At 40.7% G+C, this 12,270-nt stretch overlaps 1 protein-coding gene across 4 annotated transcripts in view; it reads left to right on the top strand.

Moving 5' to 3' along the window:
* Window positions 1–12,270, top strand: part of LOC124789978 (copine-8-like) — a 232,275-nt gene that overhangs the window by 91,765 nt on the left and 128,240 nt on the right. For all 4 annotated transcript variants that reach the window (XM_047257521.1, XM_047257520.1, XM_047257519.1 and 1 more), the window contains exon 5: window positions 555–709. In XM_047257521.1, coding sequence (XP_047113477.1) covers window positions 555–709 — 155 coding nt within the window. The remainder of the gene's footprint in view (window positions 1–554; window positions 710–12,270) is intronic.

The following is a 12,270-nucleotide window of genomic DNA, read 5'->3' as shown; positions in this document are numbered from 1 at the left end:
CTTCCCTCTTGTTCTATCACCATCTCAACTTTGCTACGTCTTTCCCAGTTTCCCACCTTGCAATGGTATGGTTCAAAAAGTTCTGAAGGACAAAGGTTAGAAATAACTTATACTGCAACTCCATGTGAACTAGACTGGGACTCAAAATTGGACCTTTGTCTCGCGGATTGACTTGAAGCTTATATCTGCCAGTAGCTGTTTCCTAATTTCCAAGTTCCTAAGAGACTCCTGTGGACTCCTTTCTGTAGTAGCATCCTTGGGAGAAAGGATGTGCTAAAATATGGTTTAGCCTATGTGAACGTTTCATGCTGTGGCAGAGTAGATACCATAATGATATTTGTTTAATTAGTTAACTGAAAGAAAAATGTAATATTCATATGTAAAACATGATGCTTACAAAGGAAATCTATTTGCTATTTTATATGGAGTTAGTTCTGTCTGTTATTCACACAACTGGAAGAAAACTTTGTTTCTTTATTTGCTATTTTATATGGAGTTAGTTCTGTTTGTTATTGGCACAACTGGAAGACAACTTTGTTTCTCTATTTTTACAGGTAGTATCTGCTGGTCGCTTAGCTTTGCAGCTTCATCGTCCATCTTACACACGGGGACAGTTAATAGTATCTGTTGAAGAGCTTGCAACGTGTCGTGATGAAGTAATTTTACAGTTTTGTGGGCGTAATCTAGATCGTAAGGATTGGTTTGGCAGGTAAGAAAGCTGGCCTATATTTTCACAATTCTAAGAAGTTGCAGCTTTAGAGGTGTAGTTTATCTAATGTATCATCCTCTAAGAATCAGAACAAAAGGAGGATTAGACTAAAGTTGTTGAAACACACTGAAAATAATAAGCTAAAAGTTAAAGACTTAAAAATAAAATGTACATAGTTAGCATTTCGAAAAGAGGACAGATAGTTGAGAACACAAATTATGAGAGATCTAAGTTGTTGAGCTTTTGAGAACAAAGTATTCATTGCGAATTAAAAGATAAAATGTGAATGCAGGGGGGGGGGGGGGGGGGGGGAGTGGCAGGAAGAATTGCTACCAGTATTACTGAAGTACATGACAGAAGCTAAGTATTAGGAGCTGCAAGTAGTTATGGTATATACCAGCAGATGTTGAGGAGAGGCCATGTTCTGGAACAGAATAGGAATGAAGGTGCCAATGTCAATGCTTCAGTCTTTGTATGCTGCACTGACACCTACCCCGTTTCCTCTCCCCCCCCCCCCTCCTTTTTCATTTGTGCCTGTATGCATACACCTCTGTGGTGTCAACTTAAGTTCAGTTTGTTTTAAACATAGGATAAGTGGGATAGGTCATTTTGGACAAGTCTGTAGCTACAGGTGTGGTGTCAACTTAAGTTCAGTTTGTTTTAAACATAGGATAAGTGGGATAGGTCATTTTGGACAAGTCTGTAGCTACAGGTGTTTGTGAAATATGTGGTGCATCTTTTGACTTTCTAATATGATGCCAGAAAGTCCTCGTTGCGATACAAATAATGGGAGAAGTAAGAGTAACCAAGAAATTTAGGTCTCGAGCACTCAATAGCCACATAAACATGGCTGAAATGTGTCTAAGATTTTGGACAATATTTTTCCTCGGAGCTTGTGTGTGCACCCACATCTATCTCACCTTGGTTCTGGAGCCTGATTGTGGTGAGACATTGTGCTCGATATAGTGTGGGTGAAAGGAAATTCAGGAGGAGAAGAAGGAAGGGGCAAAGAGGAAGACGAGTGACAACAGGAGAGGGAAAGCAGTAAGTGAAAGGTGAAAGGTGATATAATTTGATATCAGCATCTGTTGGATATCATGCTATGTGAGGAACACCTCATCAATACAAAAATAAGACCTAGTGACTAACCAGTAGTATGGTATACAAAATTACTTGCCCTGAGTGTGATAAGCTTTATATTGCTCAGTCAGGCAGAGTCATGGAAACTAGACTGGGCTTAACATGAATGCAGCTGGAGGTAGTAGAATTTTGACTCTACATTTGCTGAGCATGTACTGAATGACAGCTACAGCTACTATCCATAGCCCCATATCCCCCATTTAGCAAACAAGGGACAAACACTTAATGTTTTGAAACCCTGGAAATCAATAAAACATCTGTCCTACAATCCTGATTTAATATTAAATAACCAGACACAGCTCAATACTTCTCCTCTTCTGTACATTATTTAATCCTCACATTTGTTCTTATTATTCCCACACTGTCAGTCTCATTCTGTTCCTCAATTTTTCTTGCATTTTTTTAATTTTATAGTGATTGTATTCTCCATATTTTCTCTTGTTTTATAGTATCTATATCTTTCATACAGTAAGTGAAATTCTTCAAGCTTGTGCATTTCCTGTTACAATTGTCAGTTCTATCTTGTGCTGTGTTCTACATTACCTCCCATTTGTAATACCTCTTCCAGCTTATGTTAGTACTCTTGTCTTGTATTTATTTTGTGTTATTGTGAATGTTGTTTTAATTTAAAATTTTATGTAGGCTATTAAATTGTTTATCATATGTACAACCTAGTCAGAATCAGGCACACTGTTGTGAAAGAAAATGAAATAACAGAAGAACCCCCATGGAATGCTTAATAATGCACAGAAAACTAAGGCTACCATATTTCATCAAAATATTATAGGACTGAGTAACAGGGTAGAACATGTTCTTGCTTGGAAAATTTAGAGAGCTCTGAAAAGACTGGCATCCCGTGCCCATCTGAACACCACATAACCACAGTGTTAGATAAGTTACGTATAAAAGATTACACTCTAGCAGCTTACTCATGCTGAACTAATATTTGAAAAGGAGGAGTTGCTGCATATATTAAGACAGAGCACAAGTTCAAAAACATTGAGACAAGTATATTTTGTAGTCGTCAGCACACAGAAGTGCATGCTTGTGAATGAATACTGAAAAATAATTCACTTTTAATTGTAACTGTATATAGACCAACAAGCAGTTGATAGTGGTGATTTCATTGTGGATTCTCTAAAGAAATCTGATAGGAAAAAGATCTGGAACCTTATTTGGATCCTACAATTTTATCTCAGTAATTAACATTCCAGCACAGGTGGATAGAGAGAGTGTGATCCTACGTGATAATGTTTCCTTTGATGAAGCTCAAAGCATGAAAATAACTATTTGCCCAGTTACAAATGCTCTCTTGGATCATGATGCACAGTTAGTTAGGACAAATAACTCAGTGCCTGACAGTATGAATATTCCTCAGTGGAAATCAAGTAGAATAATTGGTGACTCCAGGACAAATATTTTTAAGAACAGTCTAAAAAAGATGAAGTAAATGTATCTGTTGGTAAGTACAGGTAGTTGCACACTGCAAAAACTATTCAAGATTTCTCAGAAAAATTATTAAAAGGTCAAGGAACATGAACATAATGTTAGAAATCACTAATTTCCACAACTGACTTAGGCTATATAGTATGCAGTAAAACAAGAAACAGGACAACCAGCCACAGAACTGGATAACAACTCTATTGAACTGAATGGAAGGGCTATAAACAATAAGTCACAGTTAGCAAATATATTTAGTATCCATTCTTAAATATAATAGAATGCCTAGGCACAAACAGATAAAGTCACAACAATATGTTGAAAAAGTAACTCTTGTAAAATTCAGTCTTATGAGTGTGTTACCAACTTCTCCTTCTAAAATTAAGAAAATTATACAGTCTCTCAAAAATAAAAGTTCATCTGGTTTTCATGGTGTTGCCAATACAGTACGTAAGATTTGTTCCCATATAATAAGCCCAGTCTTATCTGGAATGTGTAAGGCATTGCTAACTCGAAGTAGTTTACCAGACAGACTAAAATATGCCGAAAATCGCATCTCCTCTTAGTGACAATAATGTCCTCAGCAAATCACAGTTTGGATTTCAGAAGAGTTGCTCTACTGAGAATGCCACATACATGTTCACTTTCCAAATTTTACAAGCATTAAATAATAAAATGGTTGGTATTTTCTGCAACCTACGTAAGGCATGTGCCTGTGTGAATCATAGTATTCTCTTAGATAATTTGAAGTTTTATGGGATTAATTGTATAGCCAACCAGTAAATGATCTTCCATCTGATATACAACAAGCAGAATTAGTTCTTTTTGGAGACAATAATAGTATCATAATCAATTCCAACGTTCATACAGTAATACAAGAAATGGTGAAAAATGCTCTTAAAGGTATCAATGAGTGGTTTTCTGTGATAGGTCTCACCCTCCATTTTAAAAAGACAAAACATGTTCAGTTCTTCACATCCAGGGGTACTGCACCAATGGTAAGTGTAACACATGGTGAGGAAGTAATAAATAGGATGGAAACATCAAAATTCTTAAGTGTTCATATTGATGAGAATTTAAACTGGAAGAAGCACATTTTGGAACCCCTAAAATAACTTAGTTGAGCCAAGACACATTAAGTTGCAGACAGGCCCAATTAATGGACACTTACATAAAGCTTAAGCCATGCCTTCATCAGTAAAAGAGAGAGACAAACCATTCATACACAGAAGCAAGCACACCTCATGCACACATGACAGCCAACTCCAGCATCTTGGGCCGTAATGCAACTATTATGTTGGAGTGCAACTATGACGTGGGATGCTACCAGCACCCTGGAAGGGACGGAAAAGGAGAAGGGATAGTAGTGTGTGGGTGGGAAGAGAGACGAACGCTGTCTGGTGGAGGTACAAGGACTAAAATGCCTACAGGTGCAACGTCAGGAGGTTGTGGGGCAGGGAGGTGGGTAAAAAAGGAGCAAAATAGGAGAGGAGCAGGGAAAGATGAGCGGATATGTTGGTAGAGGGTGGCAAATAAACAGGGTGGGAGTTGAGAACGAGGAGGTGGTGATAAGACAAATGGGATGGAAACTGTTGGGTGGAGGGTTTTCGAACAATATGTTACCATAGGTTGGGGCCGGGATAATTAATGGGGCAGAGAATGTGTTGTAAGGATAACTCCCATCTGCGCAGTTCAAAAAAGCTCGTGGTGGAGGGAAGGATACAGATGGCTTGGGTATTTAATTGTGCCTGTCTGCAACTTAACGTGTCTTCTTTACGTCATGTAACAATTTGTCTTTTACTTGTATTGTTGATACTCCTACCTGGAGTTTCCATTGTTTAGTTAAGACACATTTACACTTAGAATCATTGAAAATATTGGGGAGAGTCAAATCAGTAAGTTAACATATTTTGCATATTTTCTTTCACTAATGCCATACGGAAAATGTTACCGTGATAACTCATCTTCAAGTAAGAATGTCTTCATTGCTCAAAAACGTGCTGTAAGAAAATATGTGGTGCTTACTCAAAATTGCGTTGTAGACATCAGTTTAAGGAGTTTGCCATTCTGACTACTGCTTCACAATATGTTTATTCCCTCATGAGGTTTGTTGTAAATAATACACTTCAGTTCAAAAGGATCAGTGATGCACATAATTACAATACCAGAAGGAAAAATTACATTCATTACTCCACATTAAGGTTGTCTTAGCACGAAAAGGGGGTGCACAGTGCTGCACCAAAAATTTTTGATCACTTACCCAGTGACAGAAAATGTCTGTCAGACAGAAAAGTAAAATTTGATAACAAAGTGAAAAAGTTTCATTGACAACTCCTTCTGTTCCTACTGTTCCATAGAATAATCTCTGTTATTGTAATGTGTAAAAGGTGATGGGTAGGTAATTCACATCTGTAAATGTAAAATGGCTTGTTCCATGTCATTAAAAGTATTGTGCGTAATGAACAATGGAACATGAAGCTATCTGTCTATCTAACTAACTCTCTCACTCTCTCTCTCTCTCTCTCTCTCTCTCTCTCTCTCTCTCTTTCTCTTTCTCACACACACACGTTTTTTTGGTTTAGTGTTCATATTTTTTCTGGTTTTTTCCCTTCACATTTGTTTACTGTTTAACTATAACATTTTAATTATATTACCACTGTACTGTTAAAAATGGCTTTTATTCTGTATACCCCACTCTTAATGGGTAGCATCTTTTTCAATGTTGTTCAACGGTATGGTACCCTCTTTGATGCTTATCTTCAGTTAAAGTCTGATGGCAACCTACACCTACATCTACATCTACATCTACATGACTACTCTGCAATTCACATTTAAGTGCTTGGCAGAGGGTTCATCAAACCACAATCATACTATCTCTCTACCATTCGACTCCCGAACAGCACGCGGGAAAAACAAACACCTAAACCTTTCTGTTCGAGCTCTGATTTATCTTATTTCATTTTGATGATCGTTCCTACCTATGTAGGTTGGGCTCAACAAAATATTTTCACATTCGGAAGAGAAAGTTGGTGACTGAAATTTCATAAATAGATCTCGCCGCGCCGAAAAACGTCTTTGCTTTAATGACTTCCATCCCAACTCACGTATCATATCTGCCACACTTTCTCCCCTATTACGTGATAATACAAAACGAGCTGCCCTTTTTTGCACCCTTTCGATGTCCTCCGTCAATCCCACCTGGTAAGGATCCCACACCGCGCAGCAATATTCTAACAGAGAACGAACGAGTGTAGTGTAAGCTGTCTCTTTAGTGGACTTGTTGCATCTTCTAAGTGTCCTGCCAATGAAAAGCAACCTTTGGCTTGCCTTCCCCACAATATTATCTATGTGGTCTTTCCAACTGAAGTTGTTCGTGATTTTAACACCCAGGTACTTAGTTCGAGTAATCGAATTCCAACGGATTTCTTTTGGAACTCATGTGAATCATCTCACACTTTTCGTTATTTAGCGTCAACTGCCACCTGCCACACCATATAGCAATCTTTTCTAAATCGCTTTGCAACTGGTACTGGTCTTCGGATGACCTTACTAGACAGTAAATTACAGCATCATCTGCGAACAACCTAAGAGAACTGCTCAGATTGTCTCCCAGGTCATTTATATAGATCAGGATCAGCAGAGGTCCCAGGACGCTTCCCTGAGGAACACCTGATATCACTTCAGTTTTACTCGATGATTTGCCGTCTATTACTACGAACTACGACCTTTCTGACAGGGAATCACGAATCCAGTCGCACAACCGAGACGATACCCCATAGGGCCGCAGCTTGATTAGAAGTCGCTTGTGAGGAACGGTGTCAAAAGCTTTCCAGAAATACGGAATCAACCTGAGATCCCCTATCGATAGCAACCATTACTTCATGCGAATAAAGAGCTAGCTGCGTTGCACAAGAACGATGTTTTCTGAAACCATGCTGATTACGTATCAATAGATCATTCCCTTCGAGGTGATTCATAATGTCTGAATACAGTATATGCTCCAAAATCCTACTGCAAACCGACATCAATGATATAGGTCTGTAGTTCGATGGATTACTCCTACTACCCTTCTTAAACACTGGTGCGACCTGCGCAATTTTGCAATCTGTAGGTACAGATCTATCGGTGAGCGAGCGGTTGTATATGATTGCTAAGTAGGGAGCTATTGTATCAGCGTAATCTGAAAGGAACCTAATCAGTATACAATTTGGACCTGAAGACTTGCCCGTATCAAGCGATTTGAGTTGCTTCGCAACCCCTAAGGTATCTACTTCTAAGAAACTCACGCTAGCAGCTGTTCGTGTTTCAAATTCTGGAATATTCCATTCGTCTTCCCTGGTGAAGGAATTTCGGAAAACTGCGTTCAATAACTCCGCTTTAGCGGCACAGTTGTCGGTAACAGTACCATCGGCACTGCGCAGTGAAGGTATTGACTGCGTCTTGCCGCTTATGTACTTTACATACGACCAGAATTTCTTTGGATTTTCTACCAAATTTCGAGACAATTTTTTGTTGTGGAACCTATTAAAGGCATCTCGCATTGAAGTCCGTGCCAAATTTCGCGCGTCTGTAATTTTTAGGCAATCTTCAGGATTTCGCGTTCTTCTGAACTTCGCATGCTTTTTCCGTTGCCTCTGCAACAGCGTTCGGACCTGTTTTGTGTACCATTGGGGATCAGTTCCATCTCTTACCAATTTATGAGGTATGAATCTCTCAACTGCTGTTGCTACTATATCTTTGAATTTGAGCCACATCTCGTCTACATTGCATAGTTAGTTCGGAAGGAATGGAGATTGTCTCTTAGGAAGGCTTCTAGTGACACTTTATCCGCTTTTTTAAATAAAATTATTTTGCGTTTGTTTCTGGTGGATTTGGAAGAAACGGTATTGAGCTTAGCTGCAACGACCTTGTGATCACTAATCCCTGTATCAGTCATGATGCTCTCTATTAGCTCTGGATTGTTTGTGGCTAAGAGGTCAAGTGTGTTTTCGCAACCATTTACAATTCACGTGGGTTCGTGGACTAACTGCCCGAAATAATTTTCGGAGAAAGCATTTAGGACAACCTCGGAAGATGTTTTCTGCCTACCACCGGTTTTGAACAAGTATTTTTGCCAACATATCTAGGGAAGGTTGAAGTCGCCACCTACTATAACCGTATGAGTGGGGTATTTATTTGTTACGAGACTCAAATTTTCTCTGAACTGTTCAGCAACTGTATCATCGGAGTCTGGGGGTCGGTAGAAGGAGCCAATTATTAACTTAGTTCGGCTGTTAAGTATAACCTCCACCCATACCAATTCGCACTGAGTATCTACTTCGACTTCACTACAAGATAAACCACTACTGACAGACACAAACATTCCACCACCAATTCTGCCTAATCTATCCTTCCTGAACACCGTCTGAGACTTCGTAAAAATTTCTACAGAACTTATTTCAGGCTTTAGCCAGCTTTCTGTACCTATAACGATTTCAGCTTCTGTGCTTTCTGTTAGCACTTGTAGCTTTCCCAGCACAACTACAACAATTTACAACTACAATTCCGACTGTTCCTTGATCCAAGCATGTCCTGTATTTGCCATGCACCCTTTGAGATTGCAGCCCACCCCGTACTTTCCCGAGGCCTTCTAACCTAAAAAACTGCCCAGTCCGCGCCACACAGCTTCTGCTACCCGTGTAGCCGCCAGCTGAGTGTAGTGAACTCCTGACCTATTCAGCGGAACCCGAAACCCCACCACCCTATGGCCAAGTCAAGGAATCTGCAGCCAACACGGTCGCAAAACCGTCTGAGCCTCTGATTCAGACCCTCCACCCGGCTCTGCACCAAAGGTCCGAAGTCGGTTCTGTCAACAATGCTGCATATGGTGAGTTCTGCCTTCATCTCATAAGAAAGACCGGCAGCCTTCACCAAATCAGATAGCCGCTGGAATCCAGAGAGAATTTCCTCAGATCCAAAGCGACACACGTCATTAGTGCCGACATGTACCACCACCTGCAGCTGGCTGTTCCCTGTGCTCTTCATGGCATCCAGAAGGACCCTTTCCGCATCAGGAATGACTCCACCCGGAATGCACACGGTGTGCACACTGGATTTCCTCCCCTCCTTAGCCGCCTTAAGGGGCCCCATTACGCGCCTAACATTGGAGTTCCCAACTACCAATAAGCCCACCCTCTGCGATTGCCCAGACCTTGAAGGCTAAGAATGATCCTCTGAAACAGGGCAGGCAGCTGCAGCTGGCTCAGCCAGAGACAGTGCCTGAAACCTGTTTGTCAGACGCACCGGGGAGGCTTTCTGATCAGCCTCCGGGGATGTATTTCGCTGCCTGCCACGCCTTGGAACGACCTCCCAATCAACCACAGGCGAGAGCTCAGCCCCACTGCAGGCAGCAACCGGGGCAATCACAGCGGCAGACCGATCTGGGGACAGACGGGACGAGGTTGATATCCCCGTGATACCCAAGTCCAGCTCCCCACAGTGGTGCCCACTGGCAACAGCCTCAAGCTGCGCGACCGAAGTCAGCGCCACTTGCAGCTGTGAGCGAAGGGATGCCAACTCAGCCCTCATCCAAACACAGCAATCACAGTCCCTGTCCATTCTAATCGATGTTGAACAACAGTTACTGAAACACGAGTCCATGCCTAGATAACGCAAGGGGAACACGCAAAGAATGTATGAACTAAGCTGTACAAATGCCTAACGACTGCGTTACAATCTGCCTGAATTTACGATTACAGTAACTAAAACTCGAAATTACACCTCCTATACGAAACTCACATGCAATTTAAGTTAGAATCTACGAAGTAAACACTAAAGCGCGATGCTACAACTCTCAAATACTATAATACGCCCGAAATTTATGAATTAAACAATGCAAGTACCCAAAAACACGCAAAGAAATTAAGAATTAAACTATGAGACAAATAAGTGAGCTAGGAGTATACGACTTGCTGCTGGCAGCTGCTTATCCAATGGCGGCAGGGAGCACACTGGCTGTGACCAACCGACACTGGCCGTTCAAAACAAAAACAGAAGACAGACGACTAAGCGAATTTACACTATTCAGGTACTAAAGCGTGATGCTACAACTCTCAAATACTATAAAATGCCCGAAATTTATGAATTAAACAATGCAAGTACCCAAAAACATGCAAAGAAATTAAGAATTAAACTATGTAACAAATAAGTAAGCTAAGTGTATACGACTTGCTGCTGGCAGCTGCTTATCCAACAGCGGCAGGGAGCACCTTATAAGCCAAAAGCTGGTTAACAAAATAAATTAATACTGTAGAACATGTTTAAAATGAGTTCCTTGTAAACTGAGGCACAGTGTCTGCCCTGTGTCAAGACTTTCTGTCACTCCACACGAATCCTGGAGTCATTCAGGTTCACAGTATTTTTTTCTGACCAAGATTGCAAATGTAAGGCAGTTGATGGTTTAGAGGAGGGACTTCTCACCTCCCTTAAACAAAGTTCATACTCTCTTACTTCCATAAGATGGATCTTCTTCAAACTCATTGGTCAATCCAAGTGTAGAATGGCCTGATGGAGACTGGCTGTGTAGAGCATTTTGGCATGTTTCAGTTTGTGTTTTATAACACACTCTTTTTGGTAGCTGCTTCTTTATTGCTCTTGGCACTTTGCAGAACTGTTTTGCTTTTCACCGTAGTGAAAGTAATGAGGGCTTTGCATGTACTGTACATGCAAAGCAGATGAATGTGTGTGATTGTCGGAACTGTATATTTTATGGTTCAGTAACAGCACTCATTTGGCTATTTTTATCACTTGGAGCTCCTGAATATTCTGTAGCTTTAATTCCATGCTGTGTGATCACCAAAGTTATTGATGAAGAATTCTATAAGGGAGCAAGTAACTCCTGCTTCATAGGCTGGTTTGCTAGACATTGCTGCCCTCTGTAAGCAAGAGTTTGGTGGCTACATTGCTAACACGTAAAACACCACAGCAGTTAGGGATGTATGGCCACACTTTCAGGTGGAGGAGACCTGCCTTAACATATTCTGGCAGCTTTGGCAAGTCAGAAATTACAATAAAGGCTCCAGTCTTTTGAAACTCACTATTGATGCGCTTCATCACGGTTCATACATGTGTTACACCTTCATCAGACCATTGCATCAGAAACTGCTTAATATCTGTGTCATATCATCATGGCAATAGACCACATTGCTTGATTGAAGGGAATTATACTTTTCTGAGAAAAGAGGTTATTACCCTAGCCTCTGCAGTTGGGCAGCTTATCAGCGTGTTCCTATTGGTAATGTCCCATTCCTTAGTCATTTCACTTAATTACACACTCGAGTGCTCACTGAGTATAAAAAGGAAATGCTTTTTTAAGTGTCCCTTCTTCCCTTTTAGAATTATAAACACATTTTGGTAAAACTGTATCATGTTAATGTTTATATGTCAACATCATTGTTGATTGCTCTGGAGACTAGATTCTCAAGTTGTCTTCATTGGTTGATTATAGATACAGCCAGTAGTCCACTTAAACCACTGGAGGGTTTTTGTTTTATGAAACATGAGCCATTTCTATCCAGTGACAAGTTAGGGAAATAAGAGTCCACACGACTAGGGCCCCAGTTGCTGGGGTAAACATTAAACAGCTCGTGTGTTGCAGGTTCTGTTCCCTGCTAAAGATTGTCTCACTCAACAGCCATACACACCATCAGCATGAAGCACACCTTGAGGATGTGGTTGAGGTTTCTTTTTTAAAGGAAGTTTTGTCATCTCTGCGATCCAGGCAGTTACGCAAAGTTGTCCATTCCTTATAATAAACAATTGATGTGCAACATTCTGGTCACTAAAAATGCTCGGAGTTCATGGTTACAGAGGATTGGCAGTGCTGTGACCCCAACTCAGGAACCCTGGGTTCACCAAACCTGTACCCAGCCAACAAAGTCTAAGCTCCTCAAGACACTTGCCATTTGGCACAACTCACTAGCAGAGGCAGTGTGCATTACACC

The sequence above is a fragment of the Schistocerca piceifrons genome, chromosome 3, assembly GCF_021461385.2.
Source record: "Schistocerca piceifrons isolate TAMUIC-IGC-003096 chromosome 3, iqSchPice1.1, whole genome shotgun sequence".
NCBI lineage: Eukaryota > Metazoa > Arthropoda > Insecta > Orthoptera > Acrididae > Schistocerca > Schistocerca piceifrons.
Note: the sequence above shows the minus strand (reverse complement) of the source record. Positions and strands in the feature narration are given on the sequence as shown.